We start from the raw sequence: 23,217 nt of genomic DNA, 5'->3' as shown, positions 1-23,217 counted from the left end.
TGCGACAAATGATTGATCCCGCTGACGAGGCACGGCCAGTGTTGGCGCGGTTGGAGGGGCTCTGATGCGATAGGTGCACTGGTGCGAGGCAGGCAGGAGCCGCAGGCACAGAGGGGAAGGGGCAGTAGGTAGGAGGTGGCCCGCGCTGCGCCAAATCGACATGGGCAAGAAAGACATGGGCAAGACAAGGACAATGGAAACGAGGGGACGACACCGCTGCCCCCTGCCTTCCCTTCCCAGCCAAGCAATTCTTCCATCCCGCACACGCTAAAACCTCCAGGGGACCCCGGGCTAGACCCCGCCGTATCCACTTGGGTTCGCGTCAGCGATTTGATTCGTGGCTTGCCCAGTTGATCGGTTGAGATTCCGAACGCAAGAGATCTGAAAAACACTGTTCAATAGACGACGAGAAACCAGCATTGCACACCCCCAGAACCCGAAGTGGCTTATCGAAGATCTAGTGATTTGATTGCGGGCTCAGTGCACGGTGTTTCTGTCGCGACATGCTCCAGGTTTTGGAGGGTTTGTCCGCACGCAGCAGGCGTTGGGGAAAGTCCTAAAACAGGTTGCTCAAAGCAGGGCCCAGCCCGTCATGTGGAACGATCTGCCGTCAACAAGGGCTGCTTTGTCCAGAGTCTAGGCCTTCTTTGTATGCACAGAGTTACTCAGAACGCCGCAAGGAAAAGCTGCGAGGATAGAAAGGCACCGCAGCGATGCGCCAGTCCAATGCGGGCGCTTCCTGCGAGGAACGGAGAGGCGGCGAGCAACGTTCGTCATTACCGCCAGGTGGGTCACAGTCGGCTATGCCAGGTGTTAGAAAAGGGGCCCTCCAAGATGCACAAACCGCAGCGACGTCGTGTAATGGCCGGCCGCACACGAGCTGGCGAGGCAGGGATATAGGATGACGAGTAAACGACCATGTCTCCGAGAGCCTTCCATCGGCGGCAGACCCGAGGAGCGGCTTCCATTGTCCTTGCATACAAATAACAACTGAGTTTCATCAGTCGCCGCCGCGCCTTATTCACCGCCTTCCTGGAGCCTCCACCACGCATTGTCAAAGCAGCCAACCTATGCAATGGAATGATCTGATGCTCTCCGTCGGGGCACCCTCTATCGGACCAGGCGTCCCTACATCAACCTCGCCATAACGAAAATGACCGCTGGTCTGATGTCTGCATCTCAAGACCAAGCTCCGCAAGTCAATTTGGAACTTGCAAACGATGCAAGTGAAGGCTCACGTGTCCTCACACTGTCGGAAGGGGTGGGTGAGCTTCATGAGGAACATTGTCCCTCGCTGCGTTTCCATTTTGACGCTAGCCCTGGTTAGGCTAGTCCAGGAACAACGGTCGGGTCTGAAACTCTGGGGCCAGGTCGAGATCCATTGCTTCCGAAAATGGGGCAAAATCGACTGGCTCTTGGTCCTTTGCCTGGTCAACGACATCTACAAATATGACATCGCGGAGAACAGCTTTACTGGGCAACTCCGTATCGACTCCCTATTGACGAGGACACTGTAGACTTTTAGAAGGCGCCGTCGGCGGCCGTCGCCAGTCTTTCTTGCTGTGTTGATGGGCTCATCTCGTGTTCAGGATGTGCAGTGTGATGGCGATCGATGTATGCATGCATCATAGCGCCACACCTCCGAATGGAACACATGACTGCCTAAGTATTTGAAAGGCATAGTTATCCACTGCATCTCAGCTCACATCCAAAGCCATTCCTCTCCTATAACTAAATGGACGTTGATTTCACTCGTCTCATGTCTGGTACTTCTGGCCCGTGATTATGTAATCACGCCAAGCAGGGCTAGGTGCCTTGTCGGCCCGCCCTCTTCTCTCCCGCAGTTTCTCCGGCAGTCGCCTCGAACCGCAACGACCTGCCAAACCGCACTCGAAAAAATCATGTCGGAAAACTTCAAGCAACTCCCCGAGGAGCTCCAACTGGCCACGTCGGCTCACGTCAAGTACATCCAGAGCTTGGACACAAGGAAAGACGAGTATGACTACTGGCTGACCGAGCACCTCCGGCTCAACGGGCTCTACTGGGGGCTGACGTCCCTCCACCTCCTGGGCCACCCCGACGCCCTGCCGCGCGCCGAGACCATCGACTTCGTGCTGTCATGCCAGCACGAGAGTGGCGGCTTCGGGGCAGCCCCCGGCCATGACGCTCACATGCTCTCCACTGTCAGTGCGGTGCAGATTCTCGCCATGGTCGACGCCTTTGACGAGCTCGAGTCGCGCGGCAAGGGCAAGGCGCAGGTGGGAAAGTGTGCGTCGCTTCCAGTGCCGCGATCGGGGAGTCTAAAGCCTTGATGTTGCCTGCTGACTTCGTCGGACAGACATTGCCAGTCTCCAAAACCGTCAAACCGGCACGTTCGCCGGCGACGAGTGGGGTGAGGAAGACACCCGTTTTCTCTACGGCGCCTTCAACGCGCTGTCGCTCCTAGGGCTGCTCCACCTCGTGGACGTCGACAAGGCGGTCAACCACATTGCGGCCTGTGCCAACTTCGACGGTGGATACGGCGTGAGCCCCGGCGCCGAGTCGCATGCTGGGCAGATATTTACCTGTGTCGCCGCCTTAACCATCGCTGGCAGACAGGATCTTGTGGACAAGGAGAGACTGGGGCGGTGGCTGAGCGAAAGGCAGATTGCTGGAGGCGGTCTCAATGGTCGGCCGGAGAAGAAGGAGGATGTCTGCTATAGCTGGTGGGTCCTGAGCAGCTTGGAGATGATTGGCAAAACACACTGGATCGATAAAGACCAGCTGATAGCCTTCATCCTCCGCTGCCAGGACCCGGAGCGAGGTGGCATCTCGGACAGACCTGGTGACATGGTCGATGTCTGGCACACTGTGTTTGGTCTTGCCGGCCTGAGCTTGCTTCGGTACCCTGGACTGGAGCCTGTAGACGAGGTCTACTGCATGCCCAAGTCGACCACCGCGCGCGTGCTGGGCCGATGAGCAGCAATTGGACGCTCTTGCTCAACCCCTAAGCAGACTGCAGTCCCCCCGTCCAAATGCAAAATACTACCTCCGCTATCGCTTCAAACTCTCCTGCAATCTAATAACCTTCCAACAATACTCGCCGCGTTGGGCAGGATACAAGGCAGGAGAAGATCAACCCATCACCACCTCCTCTATCATCTCTGGTGTTTCTTACGCTAGCTGGTGTGGAATGAGGATGGACATGTATCCTTCAAAGACCGTCGGAGGCTAAACGTGCTCTGTGAACTTCATCGCCTTGAGATCAGCTGAGGAGAGGAGGCGAGGGCACATCAGGTGGCTGAGCGAGAGCCGGAGAGAAGAGGATGTAGATCGAGGGAGCTCCTCCCAGTAGGTGGGAGGAGAGCTGAGATCTATATACACAAGTGGGAGCTCAGCCCCACAGATGAGCCCTACAGATGCCAGAGCCACAGAGCCACAGAGCCATAGACAGGGGGCCAGTGTGGTACGCGACATCAGCCCATTGTGCCTGGATAGATCACGAATCCGAAAAGTTCAGAGCCTGTCTTGGTAGCGACAAACTCTGTCGATTTGCGAGTTGTGGAGCTTCAAAGCTTTTGTTGCTCTGACCATGTATGTCTCCCAGACAGTCCGTGTTTCTCGCCAGAATGCGAACTCCTGAATTGGGTTCCAGCCAAAGATTGGTGTACTCATCCCCCTTCCCCCCTACTTTCCTATCGACGAGTAATGGATGTGGTCGCCAAGTTGTCTCTCTGTGGTAACTGAGTTTATATGCGCATCTCAGGGCCGGCTGCTTGCCGGTCGTCATGAACTTCGCTGAGGAAGGGAAGCTCTACCTAAACCGCTTGTCTATGAAACTTTCATCATTAGGCCAGAGGCATGGGTTCTTTGGAGGTTGTATGTACCAATCAGGTTATTTGAGGAGATGTTTCTCATCCTCAAGTCTGACTCGTGCTTACACTCTTCGATACCTCGGCAGGACCAGCGCACCAGAAACGCTCTGCATCGGTTTCTCGACAAGAATCCAAACAGCACCGAAGCGCAGTCTCTCTTTAAACCTCCGCCATTATTGCTCATACCCATGGAACATAGTGGTTTCGCTTCGAGTATCTTTCACGATCCTGCTTCTTGACAGATCTGCTGCTCTCCAAGTCACCCCTCTGCCTATTCTCAACCGACCGCTCTTCTTAGATTCAGTCAGCGGGCCACATTAGGCAAACGAATTTGCAGACTGCCGACTCTGAAAACTGTCCAGCTTAGATCGCGAGATCCTAGGCCGTAGTGTCGGCGTTTCGGTCTGCAACTTGCTGGACTGTGCAACGAAATCCTGCATTTTCGATCATTTTCCGGGCAACCTGTGAAAGACCGAAGAGAAGCTGGCAAGGCCAAAGAACACAGCTCAAGCAGCAAATCACGGTGGTTGCCTTCCCGTCAAGTGCGTAGTCTATCCCGCTTTGGCCGTTCCTTCCCTCCTTCCCTCCTTCCCTCCTTCCCAGCTCCAAGTCAAAAGGGCCTACAGGCATCCAACCCGCCCCTCGCGCACACAGGTTCTGCAGAGCAAATCGCTCTTTCCCTCACAGTCACAAAGTGGTCAGTTCAAATGACCACTTCCATTTTCGTCCCGTCACCCGCAATCGTCACTTCTTCTGACGGAGCCTCTTCCGTGCAGGTTTTCTCTCGACCTTCCGGCGGAGCTGCAACTTCTCTGCTGTCCATTCTCGGACCTGATACTCAGACCCGAATTCTTGGGCCGAAACAATATTTCGCCCAGCTTCCAAACATTCATCGTATCTCAAGTTCACAACAGTCAAATCGTTTGACAGCCAAGTTGTGCCAAGTACGTCAGGCTCTTGGAGTTCGGCTTCCCGTTCCCTGAGCCAGTTCAATCCCCAGGACGTCCCGGGCGTTGCGTGGGATTTTAGGTCCTTCCTGCCATTATACAGGTCGAGCCTATCCTCCAAGGCGGTTCATTCGTTCCTTCGAGCAACCCTCCCTTACTTCCTGGAATATCTTCATCCTGTGGTTGGCTTAGCCCGCCCCAGCCGCTTCCACCCGTGAGTTACCACCCCAGGCGCAATTGACATAATGATGCTCATGTCGTCCGCCTGCCAAATGCTGAACTGACGAGTTTCTGTTCACAGACCATGGCTGCAGTCGCACCCATGGATCTGATTGTGAAGAGCAACCCCGCGGTCATCCCCCTCCGGTGCACCCTCTGTCCGAAGAAGCCCGGTTTCTCAGACCTCTCTCATCTTCTCACCCACATCTCCTCAAAGAGCCATCTTGCCCACCGATTCAAGGCCGAATTGAGAGCACGTGATGACCATGCCGCCCTGGACGAAGTTCGGCAGTACGACCAGTGGTGCGAGCGGTATGGGATTAACGCCCTCCTTGCGGAACGCATGGCTGCCAAGGAGCAGAAGAAAACCGGCAGGAGGGGAAGATCATCAAATACTCTTGTAAATGTTCCCATTCGCACGCCGAGACCTGAGCGAGGAAACTGATACCCGACAACAGAACAGCAACCGCGACGCCGTGTTGAGTCGACAGGGTTCGATGAAGGCCGAACCCGACGACTACAATGAGACACTGTCAACCGTTGGTTACTGGCCCGCCGTCCAGGGTCAATTTCACGACGCGGTACACGGGCATTCCGAGACCTCTGAATACCAGACCCCGAACCTCAAGCGTTCGCGGTCCGACCCTTCAGCCCCTAGCACTCCGGGGAACGAGAGACGACCCAAGTACTACAGGAGTTGGCCTTCGGAGACAGAAACTACGGACAGTGTCCTTATTTCTGAATTACCATCTGAAGGCACCGAGCTCTTCGACGACGAAACGGAGGCAAACAAGTTGAAAGGCGTGAGGTACCCAGGCATGGGCCTGTTCGACTCGGCAGACGAGGTCCAGAAGAGAATGCGCAATCAGCGGAAAGCCGACTCCGTGTTGAAGCAGATGGAGGAGGCATCGTCTGGCATTGAGCCAAATGAATTTGTGTGGGCGGAGAACGGCGAGCTCCAACGCATGCGCGACATCTATGCCACTCCTTCAATCGAGGGAAGCCCGGTTGGTGATTCCATCTGCAGCTTGCCTCTGCGTCCCAGTTGGCCAGTGAACCATAGCTGATCTCGTGTCACATTACAGGACCGCAAACTCGAGGACACTACCGTCCCCAAACCGAAGAGAGGCCGTCGTTCAACCGCTGCCACAGCACCAGTGCGGGCTTCCGCCAGGGTTACCAAGCAGAGGGTCTCGCGCAACAAGCGCTCGCGCGAGGAAGGTGGGGATACCACCAGAGGAGTCTCTGGCTCCCTAGAGAGCTACGATATCTTCCGTGACCCGCCAAAGCCCAGCGCCGGTATGGACACGCACGCATGGGCTTGCGTCGCATTAGCGCTGACGGACAAGCAGCTCGAGAAGAGAGTCCTCCAAAGGAGTCCAGGTAAACCTCTCTCGAGCAAATCTCAGAACCATGGCTCGTTTCTGACATATTACAGCTTCAAACTTCGCCGCCGACCTGCCCTTCAGCCTCTGAACATGAACCTCCCCTTGGCGTCGTCCGGATTGAAGTCGGCCAAGTCCTCCTCGTACCTGACCCCTCGAGACACTGAGACATCCGCTTTCGCATCCCAGGCCCCCGTTTCCAACAGCCACTATTTCCAGCATCAGCATCCGATGGGAACCACATCAATCAACCCTTTGTGCGTGCAGGCCAGGGGTGCCTTCTACAACCCGTACGGTTTTGCGACCTACGGCAACGAGGCCAAGCCATCGGCGAGCAACTTCCAAGCCATGGGCTCGATGAATTTGGGAAGCATGTCGTTCAACGCCTTTGGCGCCTCCTATACCTCGGACTCGGTCCATGAGCGCGATGACCAGGAATTCGACCTCTGACGAGACAGGAAACAGCCCACCGCGATCATTCTCATAGTTGAGATGTCTCATTCTTTCACCTAACTTTGTGTGTAACGTTACCGAGACAATGTTGCTACGACATGGCTCCAGAGCGAGGAGGGCAAGATCAAGAACCTTTTGCTGCTTCCTTCCGTGGTTTGGCGCCGAACAAAGGGGAGCCCGTTCGGCGCGATCTTGACCAGCAAGCCAATAGGTCACCGAGCAGTCCTTGGGAGAAGGGTTGGAGGAACTATGGAGCCTGAAGCAATGATCTTTTGATTCATTAGCCCCATCTTCTACGTCATCGCAAGGCCGGCGAAGATCCGGGGGCACCGTTCATTGATTGGGTCGTATTTAGCACGGGACCTTGGTCGATAGCTGGCTACAGACTTAATCACATATCTTGACTTTACCATGGGCGGACAATTTCCAAGTAGGGGCCATGGATATGTCGGAGGTATGGAGCCGTGTTTGAGTGAAGACGAGATCCATGGCCCCAGTTACGCGCAAGCGTCGACACAAGAGCACAGTGAACAGCCAATGTGCTCAATTGACACACGATTCATGATTTCCATTTCGAAGATCGACCAAGGGACGATTAATGAAGGCTTCGCAGCCTTGGATATATTTCTAGCGAGACAAGGCCTCGGGCTGAGCAAACGCACATACGGAAGGAGACTCATTTGGAGACACACTACAAGCTGACCAATGCACTATTCCGGCACACCAAATATTTGACCACACCAACTTCTACAGCTGTTCGATGCTCGAGACCAAGTGATCCAGTCGCTCGGTCTCGCCGTCACCGTCCCCGTCCCTGTCCTCGTCCCCGCCGGTGCCGGTGCCGGCGCAGGTGCCGCCGCGCCGGAGCACGTCCTCCAGCAGCCGCGCGGCGCCGCGCAGCCGGCGCGCCTTGACGGCCTCCTCCATCTCGCGCGACTTGCGCGCGGCCACGTCGAGCACGCGGCGCGGGAGGCGGGCCAGGCGCGCCACGTTGAGCCCGTAGGACCGGTGCGCCACGCCGTCGGCCACCTCGTACAGGAAGGTGATTTCCTCGTCGGCCGGGTCGGGGGAGGGCTCATCGTCCTTGGCGTCCTCGCCGTCGGCGGGGGGTAGCTGCTGGTGGTGGTTTTGGTTTTGGTGTTGATTTTGGCGGTGCTGTTGTTGTGGGGCTCTGGCCTCGAAGCGCATGTGCACGCAGCGGACGCGGCCGCCGCCCAGGCCGTCGGCGACGCGGGCCAGGCTCTGGTAGTGCGTAATGAAGAGGGTCAGGCAGCGGGTCTCGCGGACGACGTGGTCGAGCACGGCGTGTGCGATGGCGGCGCCGTCGTGGGTCGAGGTGCCGCGGCCGAGCTCGTCGAGGATGACGAGCGAGCGGGGCGTCGCGCCGCGCAGGATCGCCGCCGTCTCGGACACCTCCACCATGAAGGTGCTCTCGCCCGCGAACAAGTTGTCGCGCGCGCCCATGCGCGTGTAGATGGCGTCGGCCAGCGTGAGGGACATGGCGCTGGCGGGGACGAAGGAGCCGATCTGGGCCAGGAGGACGAGCAGGGCGACGGCGCGCACGTAGCTGGATTTGCCGCCCATGTTGGGGCCCGTGATGAGCTGGGCGATGGGCGCGGGGGAGGTGAGGGAGGTGGTGAAGGGGATGTAGCCGTTGGGGAGGGTGTGTTCGGCGATCGGATGGCGGCCGTCGGTGATGGAGATGGTCGGGGGCGCGGTGGAGGGGAGGAAGGTCGGTTTGCTGTAGCCCGGGAGGGCGGCTACTTGGGCGAGCGAGAGCAGGCAGTCAAGCGTGGCGAGCGAGGCGACGGCGTCGCGGAGGGGCTGGTATTCGGATGCGATATCCTTGAGGAGGTCCGCGAAGGCGGCGTCGCAGGCTGCGGCGAGGGCCTCCCTGTGCTGGTCGCGCTCGTTCATCAAACGCATCACTTCGGGGGTGTGGAAGCGCGACAGCTTCTTCGTGCCGCTGATCTTGGCCCACGAGGCAGGGACGTGCTTCAGGTCGGTGTTGGGAACCTCGATGAGGTATTCGATGCCGGCCACGGTGACGTAGTTAACGGGCGTCTTCTTGGACAGCTTGGCGGCAGCGTCCTTGCGGTGGGCATCCAGATCCGCTTCGACGGCAGCGATGCCTAGTTTGTGGTTCGTAATGTCCTCCGTCTCCTCGTCGTCACGGAAGAAGGCGTATTTATCGTCTTTTCTGGCCGCCTGGGCGTTGATCTTGTCCAGGTACGAGTTGACGATGACCCCGATGCCTGGCAACGAGCAGATGGCCTCGCTGATAAGGCGTGACTTAAAGCCCGTGTCTGCGGGCGTCTTCACCCTCGAGAATTCTACAGCGATCCGCTGTAAGGTCTGCAGAGTCGAAAGGAGCTCCGACCGAGTGCATTTCCCGTAGTAGATGCGGATGAGGCTGCGTTCGAGATCGGCCTTGATCGAGCTGAGCACGCCGACGAGCTTGTCCACCTTGGCGGTCGATTGGTGCTCTAGCAGCTCCTCGACTGCCGAGACACGTTCCTCCAGCTGTTCCTGGTCCAGCAACGGACGGCCGATCCATTTCCTCAGCAGCCTCCGACCGGGGCGAGTCTGCGTCTTGTCTAGCGCCCATAACAGGCTTCCCTTCTCGGACTGGTCTGTCGCATTCCTGTATACCTCAAGGCTCTCCAGGGTGGTTCCGTTAATCAGCATGTGCTGCCGGGTGCTAAATGACTGGAAGTACTTGGTCAGGTCGAAGATGTGTTCCAGGCCATACTCGGTGAGGTGCGTGATCATGGCGGACAGACAGATGGTGACTGCTTCGGGCAATTTCAGGACTTTGTCAAGCAGCGCTGCCGACCGCTCATCGTTGTCCTTGGTCTTGCCGGCGTAAAACTGGGTAACATGCGAGGACGCCTCAGCGGCCATCGTCTTGCTCTTAGGCACCCGCTCCACGCGGGTCCTGTCACCAAAGACGTTTGTACTGCTGCCAGCCAGATGCTGCACCAACTTGTCGGTCGCCTTGGATAGCTCGCCCACGATGAGAAGCTCGCAAGGGGAGATGTGGAGAAGACGGGTCTCAATCTCGCGCCTCATGAATCCATCTTCAAAGTCGTCAAAGATGATATCACCGGTGGCGGGCTGGACGGCGATGATGCCGACGTCGACCTTCTCGTCCGTTCCGGAGCCCTTAGCCGCGGATTCGGTGAGGCAGAGAAGGTAGCCGCCTGCGGGAGCACCGGCGGCCTCGGCCGGCTGGTCGAGCTCCCCGGTCTCGTCAATGTACGTCCCTTTGGTGTAGACGTTGGTGAGCTTCCGGACGAAGGGCGCATTGCGGTTGTCGCCGGCTTTCTTGAGGGCGGCCGTTTCAAGCTGGCGCACGACGCCGACTTTATGCCCAGCGGCTACAAGGCGTTTGACATGGACGTTGAGGCGATGGACGGGGATGCTGGCCGAGGCGAAGCGGTCGAGGTGGGCTTCTGATGGGTCTTCGGCTTGTTAGCAGGCAGTCTAGCGGCACCAAGAGCAGCACGCTTCAACATACGCTCATCGTATCTGAACTTTCCCGGGATGCAGACGATGCTTAATTCCTTGGCAGCGATCCGGGCATCTTCGCCAAAGAAGCGGAACTTGTAACCGACCTCGACGACCAATATTGTATCCATGTGCTTCCTCTTGATGTCGAGGAACTGGATCTCCATCGGGGTCAGCTTGCCCGTCTTGGCGCCCTTCTTCTTGTTCTTGGTCGGTGGAGGCGGCTCCTCCTCCTCGGCACCGGTTCCGGCATCCTCGTCATCGTCTTCCAAGCCGGGGCTCTCGCTTTCGCCCGGGACCTCGCGTCTCCGGAGCAGAGACAGACTATCGGGATGTCCTAGCTTCTTTACGAACTTCCTGTGCAGCTCCTCCTTCCTCCGCCTCTCTGCGTCTTCCTCGTCACCCGACTCTCCCCCCGTCGCATCCGGTGCTGACTGTTGACCCGCATCATAAGCGTATCGTTCAGTCCGCGACCGGGCGAGCGAGCCTTTCGCGACGGGCGCCCTGATGGACGGCTCGGTCCCCGGAACGTCGGACGAGTCCTCGGGGTTGTAGTCGTCATCATCATCGTCATCGTCGAGAATCGACCTGGCGCGCTTTGCAGCACGGCGGGGCTTTTCGCTCACATTGTCGGCGGTTTCCTGCAGCGGCCGCTTCCGGGCGGCGTTCGGGGCGGGCGGTGGAGACAGCGGCGACTCGTCCTTGGCCGCGTTCGCTGCAGCCGTGGGCTTCTTGCTCAACCCATTGATAGTGAAAAAGTCGGTGAGAGAGGCCTGTCTCTTCTCGGGCGCGCGCGAAGGACCCGCCATGGCGTGCCGTGAGACGTGCTGCGGCGTGAAGGAGGTGATGTGATGTCACAGTTGGAGCCAGGTCCAGACGCGGTTCCCGTTTTGGAGCCGCTGTTCCTGGAAATTTGGGGGAGACGCGCAGGGGGAACGCGCCTCTCGTGTAAAGTGGCTGCATGCGAGATCATGTGACAGTCTTGGCAGTAGATCCCCATGTGCATTCGGCCCATCTTGGCTCTTCCCGGCTGACTCCGGAATCCGGATACTTGTACGGTACACTTGGAAAGACGGATGAAAGCTAACGGTGCCAACCCACGCTCGCGTCATGTCCAACAGCCAAGGTTCTCAGGCTGAGTTCGCGCTAAGAAGGATAATCCGGATCTGATCTTAGCTTACACTACACAGCTTAACGGCATTTCTGCCCTTCTGGAAGCTTTGGCAAACACCGTCCCAGCCATCGCCTTCCCGCCCGCATAGAGCCCTCCAACCCACGGGGCGGGTGCTTATAGTCCCCGCCTGCTCACATGCGGATGAGCTTTCAACGGCGCAAGCACGGAATACAGCAGTTACTAACTACTGCGTAATGTCGCCAGCTGACAGGCCATGCCTCTCTCTGGACTTCCGGCTGATATCATAGCCTACGATGCGCTGCGCTGTTGCCGCCACTCACTTAGTGGTGTTTCTAGTCACCGGATCAGGATAGCGGTAGTGTTTAAGCTGTTTCCAGAAATCTCAGCCGCGGGATGCTCGGCTCCCGCGTGCTGCTTTATAGTGAATATCGACTCTGCATGGCATAACTAACGGTATTGCACCAGCTAGCGCCTCATCTATCTGACACGGTTCGCAACAAACCCATACATGCCTGGCGAGTCAACTCCCACTAAAGCGGAGTGTGGACAACTTCACTATCGCCAGGACGGGGAAGATACACCATCCCCTTCCCTGGTCTTTACTCTTGAGTCCGGCCAAGCAGGGCGAGCGCAGCATTTTCCGCCCTGGACGGCCCGCCCCCGTGGCTGCTGTCTTCTGACGCGGTTCTGTTTTCGTTCCGCGGCATGCTCTTCAACAGTGTCCAGAACTTCGACACATGGGCCAACTACTTCGATCCTGCGAGGCAATCTATCCTGCTGCACTGCAGTCTGGTATCCTCCATGCATGCCATCCACGAATACCCCTGACGTGTACATACATATTCGCTGGAGTACACCGAAATTAGCGCCCAAATATCATTTCCGCGCGCTATCCATCTATCCCGAGGTGTAATTCCGCGAGGTTGGGACGGTTCTGGTTACCGCGGATAGACTCCCAGTCAGGGGCTACCTACCTTAGTTATCGACCAAACACAGGAAACTGCATCAGGGAACCTGCGCAAGGCACCAGGAACAGCCCCAACCATCCTCCATATGCGCTGAATACGGAAGATGATTGCATCTTCATGGACCTAGTTATTGGGGCTTCTGCCACTTTGAGGCGGGATGGATCATGAGCTTTCTCGCGAACGGACCTAGATCCCCTCTTTGGCTCAATGACCGCGTTCCGCTGCTGGCTTGTGTAGTGTACGTACATGTACGTATGTCCCGTGTGAACCGTTTTGGGTCCGTTTCGATGATCGTCGAGCAGCCGTTGAAGCTGACGGACCAGACGGATCGGCGTGTCCACCCGGGTGACGCGGCTCTGCCGGCGGACCGGATGCCGCCGGAGTGTCGGCAGATCTGCATCGGTTGGTGGATTTGATTTGGATTGCAGATCGCCGACTACTACATGCACAGAAGTCCTGCGGCGGGCCTTTGCCGGAGCTTGTGGGAAACGATCTGGATGCGGCTCTGGAAGCAGGAGACGCTGCTAAGCGACCTGACAGGTTAGTCTTCGCCTGGACAGAACTTGTATCACTTCACTCATGCCTGCCAGCCATCTCACAACCAGAAACGGTGGGATCTGAGCACACAGGCCATCCTGTGATACGCAAGTAACTAGACGATTTGCCCCCCAAAAGCCGGCGGAATCGTGGCATGTCGGTTCCTGACAGCGTCATCCACACACATCTCCCAGAACGTGGCAATCTCAAGTCCTGCCTCCACACACCACGGCTCACAACCCCCGCATACCATAGTGCAGCGGCCGGAAACAGGAGATAAACCCACAGTAGTACCGAGCCCGCGTTCTCTGCTTCCAATCCCGTGTGTCTCCCGCGTACCTCAAACATCACGGGAAACCGCCACCGCCCCAGCGCCAATGCGTACCTTACGGCATCTCCTGAGAGGCAGCGAGGGGGTGCACCAAGCCCGAAGAGCCCAAGAGGAGAGTGTTAATGAGGATCTTGTTGCCGGGTGTCCTCAAGCATCGTCCTCGCTGTGTGGCATCCGCGGTGACAGCTCTGACACCACCGGACGGTACACAGCGGCAAGGGAATCTGCAGTTTGAAACCCATAGAAAGGATGCCCCGCGACAGCTGGGATGAGTGCAGAGCCAAAGGTTTCGGACAACCAAGCGCAGGTTGCAACGGACATGGCCGTTGAGAGGTCTGGGGGATGGATAGTGCCATGCCATGCCATGCCCTGATTCGGACGAATGTCACGAGCCTTCCTTCCTTCCCCTGGGCATGCCCAGCCTCGGGGTGCAGCTCTGTTCCGTGCCTTTCCCCGACGTGAACTCTCCGACTCCGAAATGGCAGCGAGGCAGAGAGAGGTTGGTCCTTCATAATCGGTCGAGACAATTGCTCAGAACCGGCCCCGTAACCTAAACGTTCGGCTTCGGCTTGACAGCTTCAGAGACCCGGCCAGGCAAACGGTCGCTTTGAGAGCGATCGGGACTTCAAAGGCCTAGGCCGAGGCACGTTCGCAAGCGGGCGTAACCTGGCCAAGCCCGTGGTCTTTTTTAGCTGCTGTTGAGCCGTGCCGGGGCTGTTTGGATCGGCGGACGCAAGTCTGACTGGCGGGTGGTGCGTCCATCACACTTGGATTGGACCCCGTTGGTGACGGTGAAGTTGAGGAGCGATGGCTGCATGGCGGGAAGTCCGACTGCAGAGCTGCTACTTGGTCGTTTCCTTGTTGCGCTCAGGTCCTGTCCGGCAAAGGAGCAGGCAGGCGCTCATTTGATGTCCTTGACGCCTGGCAACGAATACAAGTCCAGCTGCCGGCGGCCCTTGCGCAGCAGGAACTCAATAGCGCCAAAGTCGCGTTTGTCGATTTTGATGTTCTTTTCGAATTCATTTCTGAATTCTGTCGTTAGCATCATAGGGGCCTATGCCAAGCCTACGGTTCTTGTCTCGCGGGTTACTTACCTCGCAAACACCTGGAAGTTTTTGCGGCTTGCCGCGGGTTTCTTCCGGCACTCCCGCAGACATTGCCGGTACAAGGCAAGGACCTCTTTCTGAAGACCGGACAGACGCATTGCGTGCCGATGGTAGTTGCACGAAAGAAGGGGACCGTCTTGTTGGCGCTGGCGCAGCAACGAGAGAATGAGACGACGATTATTTGTTTGGTCGAAAATTCGCGTCAATGGGGATTGATCCCTCGGCACGTCATTGCCCGAGCCGACAGGGCCCGGCTCGGTCGGGCCCACCGCGGTGTCAACCCGGGTCTCCGAGTCGGCACGCCGAGCTCGGCAAGGCACGCGCCCAGCGCTAAGGATGGTGGCTGGTGGAATAATTCACCCGGGAAGGAAGGAAGTACCTTTCCATTTCTCTGCATGTTCACGAGAATTCCCTGCCCACTCTGCTTATACGGAATACCTGACACAGAGGATGGGCGGAGCTATTCAGGGGTTCTCCACCAGAGCTGCCGCTGCGTAAGCAAGACAAATACATGTACTGTGCCAGCGGGATAAGGAGGAAGCGCTGAATCCAACTGCGAACTACCTCCGCCATCGGCTTGATTTGTCCGCTTCGTAGATAACAGATTGCCAGCGGCTCGTACATACAAAGCTCCTCTGTCTCGATCTTAGCTGCAGCAGTCAATTGCTGAGACAACCCGCAGTGTGGAAAGGATGTCCTCCTTCTCGGTGAGTTTTGTTGAATGCACACCAAATCCAGAAACGGGACGACACGAGCTGATTCATGCACTGACGCTGCCGGCAGCGCCTCGTCCGCTTCCTGGCCCGCGACGGCCGCACCTACTACGGCGATGCCATCCTCCCGCGCGGCGTCACCGACATCAGCAAGGCCCGCCAGGCCCGCGTCATCAAGGGCGACATCTTCGGCAAGCACGACGTGACCGACCAGGTCGCCGACATCCGCTTGCTGCTGGCGCCCCTGGCCCCCGAAGACGTCCGGACGGTGCGCTGTCTCGGCCTGAACTACGCCGCCCACGCAAAGGAGGTGCGTCACCCACCGGACCCCGACTGACATCACGAGGTGACAGAAAGACTGACCAGAGAGCAGTCCAAAATGCCCATCCCGCAGTATCCCGTCGTCTTCGTAAGTCCACCTGTCTCCCCAACTCCCCGGCCTTCTCCTCCACAGTCTCACCCACCGACCCACCCACTCACTCGCTCACTCCCTCATGCCAGTACAAACCCGCGACCTCGCTCGCCGGCCCTTCGGACCCCATCCCGGTGCACCCGATCGCGCAGCAAGCCGCCGGCCTGGACTACGAGTGCGAGCTGGTGGCGGTGATCGGGCGGGCGTGCACGGACGTGCCCGAGGCCGAGGCGCTGGACTACGTGCTGGGCTACGCGGTCGGCAACGACGTGTCGCACCGCGAGTGGCAGCTCCGGCGGGGCGGCGGCCAGTGGTCGCTCGGCAAGGGCTTCGACGGCTGGGCGCCCTTCGGCCCGGGCATCGTCAGCGGCCGCGTGCTCGCCGACCCGCAGGCGCTGGGCATCCGCACGCGCCTGAACGGCGCCGTCGTGCAGGAGAGCAGCACCGCAGACATGATCTTCAGCGTGCGCAGGACCATCGCCTTCCTGAGCCAGGGGACGACACTCATGCCGGGGGATGTCATCTTCACGGGGACGTAAGTCTGCATGCTCCTGTATATTCTTCTTCTTCTTCTGTTCTTGGGTTTCGTGGCGTCGAGTTTGGGAGGGGGAGCGTTGCTGACCCGTTGCGCTACTGCAGGCCTCAGGGTGTGGGCATGGGCAGGAACCCGCCACTGTGGTTGAAAGACGGGGATGTGGTCGAGGTCGAGCTTGACGGCGTCGGCACTTGCACGAACAAAGTGGAGTTTCGCACTGCGAGAGACGCTAAGCTATGAGGAATGTTCTCGCCGCCCCGTACCTCAGCAGCGTTAGCTCCGAGTCCGTCATGGCTGGCTACACTGCCCGCCATGAGCCCGCCTACTTCGGCAGCAAAACAAGACCATACATACCTAGTCTCCATCCCAGAGCAGCATTCACTCCTTGGACTGTAGCGTGCTTTTTGAATGAGAAACGCGCCGACTGGCAGGTTGGGTGCCATTTCGGGGCGTCAAACTGCGCTTTCAGTGTTCTCCTCAATGCCTGGGCAATATCCTCAACTCCCCCTTATGGTATCCGAGACTGAGGGAACAGTTTCCCGGTCACGAACGGCAATAAAACTGGGTACTGCAGGCCCTGGGCCCCAAGGTCCTTACTAGCTGCCTATGATGATATTCTGAGGAGCAGAGTACATAAACCAGCAACAGTATGACAAGGACGCAAGGGCACGGATATTCGAGCCAGAACAGGACAGCCGAGTAGGACCGGGGGCCAGCCAGAGCAGACACTTCAGGATCTCAGACTCAGGAGATTGGCACTGGCAGACCGGGGCGCTGCCAGTGGAAGGCATCGCACACGAACTTTCTGGCCACAGGAAGCGCTCGTCAGTTGTTGCAGCACCACGGCCACGGCAGCACCTCTCAGAAGACCCCTTGGAGAGCGCCGGCTAGCAACTCGGCCGAACGGTTGCTGTTCAGCTGCCGTGGCCGCCTGAGAGCCCTCGCCGTGAAGACTAGCCGGGCGTGACCTGGTCAAGATTTTGTCCCTTGCGAAATGACGTGTGCTCGGGAAACCGCAATGTTTTAAACCTGAGTTTGGCTTGGCCGGTGCGATCTACGCGAGACTGACGAGCGAGAAGAGCTAGGGGGAGCTTGGGGAGACCGAATTACTGACAATTATCTGAGCCGAGGAAGAAAAAGAACGAAAAAAAGACAAGCTTGTTCGCTGTTAGGAATTGAGCCTAACGCGGGGGTCGAACCCGCAACCTTGAGATAACGGAGAATCTCCATAAGAGTCTCACGCTCTACCGATTGAGCTAGCCAGGCTGGTTGGATGCTGCGGGTCGAAATAATGCATTATGTGGCTTTCGGCAGAGCTTGCTGGACAACGCAGTGTTCGCCAAAAAGATTTTAGCCCAAATTGCGGGATGAAAATGCAGTGGATCCATATCGGTGTGCTCGAATCAGGCAGTGTAGTTACGTAATCTGGTTTTTGTTTTACGGAATGGCTGAGCGGGCCCCCCGTGAGTAGGTGGTGCCCAGCCCGCCACAACAGCAACCCGGATAGTTGCATGTGTAAGTGAGGCGTTTCTGTGGTTGTGAAACAAAGACAGGGTGTATTCCGTTCTTTGGAAAGATGCGTCCTCAACTTTGTTTCTCGAGAGGGGGGACCAATTGCTTGCAGAAGGGGTTCTTATCTCCCATGAAGCCACTGTGCTTCTGCTCGCCCCTGATTAGTACCTATGCAGCAGCCACTTCACCGAGGCCGCTGGGAGCATTACACAAGTAAGTCGGCCGACCCGTTAGTTGCTCAGGGGCAGCAGCGCTTCCAAGTCATCCAGTTAGTACGCTTGCAGTTCAATGAGAAGAGATCCAACCTTCCACGCTCCATCGGTACCTTATCATAATTCCGTGAGGCGTTTGAAAACGGTCAACCTCCATGGAAGAAACCTGGAAGCTCCAAAATTCGGCAAAGCGAGCAGGTGGGGGTCAACAGCCTTGGCAAGATAGCTTCCCCGGTAACTCAGGTAGTGTACACTACACAATGAGAATGCGCATCACCTTATCCCGCTGCCTTGCCTGGCGTCATGATCCATGCTGTCATAGTCCAACCCTTTTCAGGCCTTGGCACGCCTCTCCTTATCGTTATCTCTCTGCCTCGTTACGAAATACTGTGTACTGTGCGAGTTATCACGACAGCGGCATCATGATCAAATATTTCTCATCCAACCTCCACCAAATTGAGGCAAGGCGTTCTGGCGCGACTACTACTGAATTTTGCGGCTGGGCGACATTAATAGGGCACATTAATAGGGTGTGTCCTGCTTTTCGCTTTCGACTTTCAAGTCTCTAGCTTCCCCGACTCGCACCAACATCAGCGGCCCCGCCAACTGCCACTGAGCTGGCTCACACTGACATCGACAAACCCAATCACCACTCTGAGACGTTTTTCCTTTCGATAGAGCAGTCGAGATGACAGCCCCCGAAGTTTCTCACGGCCGTGGTGGTGCTGGCAACATCAACCCCGATGACACCCAATACGTTGATGGAGAGGTTGTCCGCGTGGGCGCCGAGGGCAGCCACGGTGACGGCGCATTCAGCACTGGTCGCGGAGGTAAGTTGCTTGACGTCTGAATCACAACCACAAGTTCGTTTCGAGTTTCCTTTTTCCAACCGTACTTCCCCAACTTGAAGCATGCACTCAGCTGCAATGAACCACGCTATCGTAGCCCTGCGATGCATTACGCCCCTCCCCGGCGCCTGCCAAGCCTCGGCTCGTGATAAGAGAATCGCTAGTTTAAGGCCCTAAAATCCCTGAACAGCGGAGAAAGTCACCACCCATGCGCTAACGTGAAATCACACGCCCTCCCCTCAAAACAGGTGCGGCCAACATCGGCGACGCGGGCACCAAGCAGGGCGTGCGCGCAGACAAGGACCTGGTCCCCGAAGCCGCGGTCCGCCCGAGCCATGATTCCGACCACCACACGGGCCGCGGCGGCGCCGGAAACGAACACCATGTTGCCAAGAAGGACAACAAGCCTGAGGGCGAGGGCAAGCCGACGGCGCCGATCGGGCTGGCGGACAAGCTGAAATACAAGATTTTTGGGGCGTTCAAGAAGTAGGGTAGGGCACAACTTTGGCACAACTTTGAGGGCTAGAGCACGGGGGGAAGACGCTGGCTTTTGCATGCCGTCCTGCTTTCTGCTTCGCTACTGCTTGGGTTTCGAGTTCTCCGCACTGATACCACCGGCAAAGGCCCTCGGGCATGCGCTAACTTCTTGGTTAAACTTCATGCATAACGTTAACTGCTACCTGCACAGAAGGTCATGGGGAGGCTCATAACATCTATCCTAATTACGGTCGTCCCTGGCCATACCATCGACATTTCCGGAATGGCGATGTTGTGCTTCAGAGTCATCCCGGCTTCAATTCTTCAACCACGTTCTCGATGTACTACGCAAGTTCCAACCAGCACCATTGGAAGACGTCGTAACTTAAGCCTGTGATCATACTCCGTTACACTCCGCGGTTGGGAGGGCGACTGAGACACCAGATCACCCCGGTTCGCTCGATGCAGCCGAGTGCATCGTCATCCTACCTCACGCAGGGCTTGGCAGGAATGGAGGGCACCAAGAGAGGCAAGATCGTGGAGGCGATCGGTGGCCATTATCCCGAGAAGAGGAAGGCTCAGCGCTGCTGGATCGAAAGGCTGCAACACTAGCCGACCTAGCAGAGCTTATTCCGGGTTCAATGATCATGCATTCGACGGGCTGTGCAGGAAGCCCGCAGGAACTAAATACGGCATATGGACAGCGTGACCACGCCGGCATGCGGTTGCTCAAACCGTCACCATCGCCATGTGTGGACCAGGCCGTGTCCTGCGTTGGATCACCGGACAGCTTCAAAATGGAAAACCTGTTGCAGCGTTGGTTTCCGACCTAGGCTGAGCTGAGAAGAACGAAGATACCCAGGACGGTCGAGCACCTTGGGAACAAATAGACAAGCAGGATGGGCACCTAATCAACTGTTTGGCGCAAACCCCATGCAGTTCGTGACCACATGCGCAGCAGGGTGGCCGGCATTGAGTACGGCCCGCGATCAACACACCCACACACTTCTGCTCCCCCGGATTCACGCGCCAGACCCTTTTCACCCGGTGGAGGCTGAGTCCCTGTCCAGCCAGCCGACGGCAACTATTCCGTACATAACTAACTTGGCCTCCGGTTCTCGATCCGCATCAAGTCAGATCCTTCCGACTTCTCGTTGCAGGCCAGCCGGACGGGTTGCACGGCCAGGGACTCCAGTCATGACACCACAGGGAGCACCGGCCTCGCTCACGTTGACTACCTAGGTGGGCGACGGCGGTGGCATCGGCAACGACTTTTGGATCCGGATGCACTCTCGTCTGTTTCAGGTTTCTCGCATGGGCCGCGGCTGCCGACTCGACCCGGCTTCAACTACCTATCGTCGAAGTCAGTCGTTCGTCCAAAAGATCGGAGCCGAGCATCTCCACTGGCTCGGTGGGTTTTGTGGTCTGTTCAGCAAGAACTCTGTTCATCCCGGACCCTTGCGACAGGGGAAGCTGCCCACAGCAGTGACGTCGTGCAGCGGTCGGCTGCTCCTGTTGGTCGGTGCGCTGTGGGCAGTGCCTGCCGCTCGCCCGCTGGCCAACTATCGTTATCGCTAGCGCTGTTATCCGCTGTAGCTTAGGGGCCTGGACAATGGCGCCGCCGCCCCGGAACGAGCCAGTGCGGCCACCGCCAGCTCCGCGGCTCTTCTCCGGTCTGTCCCACGCGTCCAAGCGCTCTTTCCGGTCGCACTCGTCTTCGTTCGAGGCCGACGACGAGCGATCCAGCACTGCGTCGCTGGGTGATCTGGGCATGATGAGTCGCAGCCGCAGCGGAAGCAGGAGCAGGAGCAGGAGCAACAGTGGCGGCAGCTTTGGCGTCGCCGTGGTGCCCGCTCGCTATCCCGGCGAAGACATCCGTCCCACCAGCCCCAAGGAGCTCGCCGGGTGGTATGCATATGCCTTCGCGGCTGAGGTCTATGTCATCTGTGGTACGAGCACGATGCAATTGTTGCGTTGGCATGTTACCGAGCTAATTGACGATTCGGTGTAGGAATCAGTACGTCGTCGCACCCACCGTCATCCGAACCCCCGTTCCAGCCGAACCGACCAACGTGCCGCACGGATTGCGTAGACTGACCGGTGGACAGGCTCTTTCATCCCAATCCTGCTCGAGAGCTTAGCCAGGGAAAATGGCGTCCTCCTTTCCGACCGAAAGACGCCCTGCGGCCTCAGCTCCGACAAGAACTCCTACGATGGCGGGCAGTGCATCGTCTACGTCCTGGGCATGGAGATCAACACGGCCAGCTTCGCCATGTACACGTTCAGCGTGAGCGTGCTGCTGCAGGCGCTGCTGGTGGTCAGCATCAGCTGTGCGGCCGACCATGGCAACTACCGAAAGAAGCTGCTGCTGGCCTTCGCGTGGATCGGAAGCTCCAGCGTGATGCTCTACATCGTCGTGTCGAAGAGCACCTACCTCTTCGGTGCGCTGCTCGCCATTATTTCCAATACCACCTTTGGTGCGTCGTTCGTGCTGCTCAACTCGTTCTTGCCGCTCCTCGTCCGCCACCACCCGGAGATCAGCGAGCAAGAGGCAGAGGCTGCCGCTGGCTTCGTCACCTCCAACGGCCAGGCCCTGCGCCGCCATGGCGATGCGGAGCCCGAGGGGCAACTGGCCGACTCGACGGCGGCGTTGCTGCCCAGGAGCCCGCTAGAAGATGGCCACGCCATGTCCCGGGTGCAGACGCGGGAGGAGCTGACCTCCCAGGAGCTGAGCTTGTCTACCCAGATCTCCGCCAGGGGCATCGGCATCGGATACATCGCCGGGTTGTTTGTGCAATGCATGGCCATCTTCATCCTGATCCGCATGAAGAATACAACATGGTCGCAGCGGGTTGTCCTGTTTGCCATTGGAGCCTGGTGGGCCGTGTTCACCATCCCGGCGGCCATGTGGCTCCGTCCGCGACCTGGGCCGCCGCTGCCCGCATCGCCCGGTGATACGGGGCTGCGTGCCTGGATCTCGTATACCGTCTACGCCTGGAAGTCGCTGTTCCGCACTGTCCAGTTGGCGAGGCGGTTGATCGACATTGTGCTATTCCTCGGCGGTTGGTTTTTGCTTTCCGACGCGATCGCGACGACCTCCTCGACGGCGATCCTCTTCGCCAAGACGCAGCTGCACATGGAGCCGTGGGCGCTGGGCATGATCAACGTGATCTCCACGACGGCGGGCATCGCCGGCGCCTTCTCGTGGTCCTACATTTCGCGTCGCTTCCGGCTGCAGGCGCACCAGACCATCCTCGCCTGCATCGCCCTCTTCGAGCTCATCCCGCTCTACGGCCTTCTGGGATACCTGCCCTTCGTCAAGAGCTGGGGCGTCTTTGGACTGCAGCAGCCGTGGGAGATGTACCCGCTGGCGGCTGTCTACGGGTTCGTGCTCGGCGGCCTGAGCGGCTACTGCCGGTCGCTGTACGGCGAGCTGATCCCGCCGGGATCCGAGGCCGCCTTCTACGCGCTGTACGCCATCACCGACAAGGGGTCCAGCGTGTTTGGGCCGGCCATTGTCGGGGCCATCATCGACGCATCTGGGGAGATCCGGCCGGCGTTCTGGTTCCTCGCTGCACTGGTGGGGCTTCCTGCGCCGCTGATCTGGTGCATAGATGTCGAGCGCGGCAGGAGCGAGGGCGAGAAGCTGGCTGAGGTCATTGAGGGGTTCAAGCTGACGCAGGGCGGGAGCGCTTCGGAGAGGGACAGTGACGAGGAGAGCCGGGCGATCCTGGACGCCTACGACGAGGAGACGGATCGGTGATGGGGCCGGGCACAGTTGTTTGTCCTGGTTCTTTTTCGGGTGGCCTAATTTGGTCATTCAGCTCTTCTTGTTGTTGTTGTCTTGCATAGCGCCGGCGTTCGTCGTTGTTTCGGTGTGTTGGTTTCAAGGATCTGCTGCGGGCAACCGTTGGCTGTGAACATTTAGGTTCGATGTGTGAACGGACTAACTAAAAGTCAATAATAGCAGCATAATGAAATGGTGGTCATGCGAAACAACAGGATGAGGATGGGTGAAATGCAAACCTAGGTGTGAGGATCAATTTGAAGCCTTTACACAGTA

General features: G+C 58.1%; 7 protein-coding genes and 1 non-coding gene across 8 annotated transcripts; 5 read left to right on the top strand and 3 right to left on the bottom strand.

The window, feature by feature from the left end:
- Positions 1 to 1,788: 1,788 nt before the first annotated feature.
- On the top strand, positions 1,789 to 3,283 carry THITE_2114013 (uncharacterized protein). The gene is made up of 2 exons (XM_003652426.1): positions 1,789 to 2,268; positions 2,339 to 3,283. The coding sequence occupies exons 1-2, from the start codon at positions 1,902 to 1,904 to the stop codon at positions 2,956 to 2,958; spliced, it is 987 nt and encodes a 328-aa protein (XP_003652474.1). The 5' UTR covers positions 1,789 to 1,901; the 3' UTR covers positions 2,959 to 3,283.
- A 1,822-nt stretch (positions 3,284 to 5,105) lies between these two features.
- On the top strand, positions 5,106 to 6,855 carry THITE_2047513 (uncharacterized protein; the record flags this gene model as incomplete). The annotated part of the gene is made up of 4 exons (XM_003652425.1): positions 5,106 to 5,420; positions 5,479 to 6,027; positions 6,106 to 6,345; positions 6,541 to 6,855. 4 exons carry the CDS (start codon positions 5,106 to 5,108, stop codon positions 6,853 to 6,855), a joined length of 1,419 nt encoding a protein of 472 aa, XP_003652473.1.
- A 462-nt stretch (positions 6,856 to 7,317) lies between these two features.
- On the bottom strand, positions 7,318 to 11,260 carry THITE_2114009 (uncharacterized protein). The gene is made up of 2 exons (XM_003652424.1): positions 10,379 to 11,260; positions 7,318 to 10,322 (listed from the first exon to the last, which is right to left on the bottom strand). The coding sequence occupies exons 1-2, from the start codon at positions 11,175 to 11,177 to the stop codon at positions 7,606 to 7,608; spliced, it is 3,516 nt and encodes a 1,171-aa protein (XP_003652472.1). The 5' UTR covers positions 11,178 to 11,260; the 3' UTR covers positions 7,318 to 7,605.
- A 2,447-nt stretch (positions 11,261 to 13,707) lies between these two features.
- THITE_2077668 (uncharacterized protein) lies at positions 13,708 to 14,547 on the bottom strand. Its single transcript, XM_003652423.1, has 2 exons — positions 14,434 to 14,547; positions 13,708 to 14,364 (listed from the first exon to the last, which is right to left on the bottom strand). Exons 1-2 carry the CDS (start codon positions 14,541 to 14,543, stop codon positions 14,241 to 14,243), a joined length of 234 nt encoding a protein of 77 aa, XP_003652471.1. The 5' UTR covers positions 14,544 to 14,547; the 3' UTR covers positions 13,708 to 14,240.
- Positions 14,548 to 15,040: 493 nt separating this feature from the next.
- THITE_2114003 (uncharacterized protein) lies at positions 15,041 to 16,429 on the top strand. The gene is made up of 5 exons (XM_003652422.1): positions 15,041 to 15,152; positions 15,229 to 15,468; positions 15,532 to 15,567; positions 15,660 to 16,105; positions 16,210 to 16,429. The coding sequence occupies exons 1-5, from the start codon at positions 15,138 to 15,140 to the stop codon at positions 16,343 to 16,345; spliced, it is 873 nt and encodes a 290-aa protein (XP_003652470.1). The 5' UTR covers positions 15,041 to 15,137; the 3' UTR covers positions 16,346 to 16,429.
- An 854-nt stretch (positions 16,430 to 17,283) lies between these two features.
- THITE_t46 lies at positions 17,284 to 17,371 on the bottom strand. The gene has a single exon. It is a non-coding gene; the product is annotated as a tRNA-Lys (tRNA).
- Positions 17,372 to 18,238: 867 nt separating this feature from the next.
- On the top strand, positions 18,239 to 19,439 carry THITE_2114000 (uncharacterized protein). The gene is made up of 2 exons (XM_003652421.1): positions 18,239 to 18,659; positions 18,926 to 19,439. The coding sequence occupies exons 1-2, from the start codon at positions 18,518 to 18,520 to the stop codon at positions 19,165 to 19,167; spliced, it is 384 nt and encodes a 127-aa protein (XP_003652469.1). The 5' UTR covers positions 18,239 to 18,517; the 3' UTR covers positions 19,168 to 19,439.
- A 1,142-nt stretch (positions 19,440 to 20,581) lies between these two features.
- Positions 20,582 to 23,062, top strand: THITE_2113998 (uncharacterized protein). The gene is made up of 3 exons (XM_003652420.1): positions 20,582 to 21,103; positions 21,166 to 21,171; positions 21,263 to 23,062. The coding sequence occupies exons 1-3, from the start codon at positions 20,767 to 20,769 to the stop codon at positions 22,915 to 22,917; spliced, it is 1,998 nt and encodes a 665-aa protein (XP_003652468.1). The 5' UTR covers positions 20,582 to 20,766; the 3' UTR covers positions 22,918 to 23,062.
- Positions 23,063 to 23,217: the final 155 nt, after the last annotated feature.

The sequence above is a fragment of the Thermothielavioides terrestris genome, chromosome 2 (assembly GCF_000226115.1).
Source record: "Thermothielavioides terrestris NRRL 8126 chromosome 2, complete sequence".
Classification (NCBI taxonomy): domain Eukaryota; kingdom Fungi; phylum Ascomycota; class Sordariomycetes; order Sordariales; family Chaetomiaceae; genus Thermothielavioides; species Thermothielavioides terrestris.
Note: the sequence above shows the minus strand (reverse complement) of the source record. Positions and strands in the feature narration are given on the sequence as shown.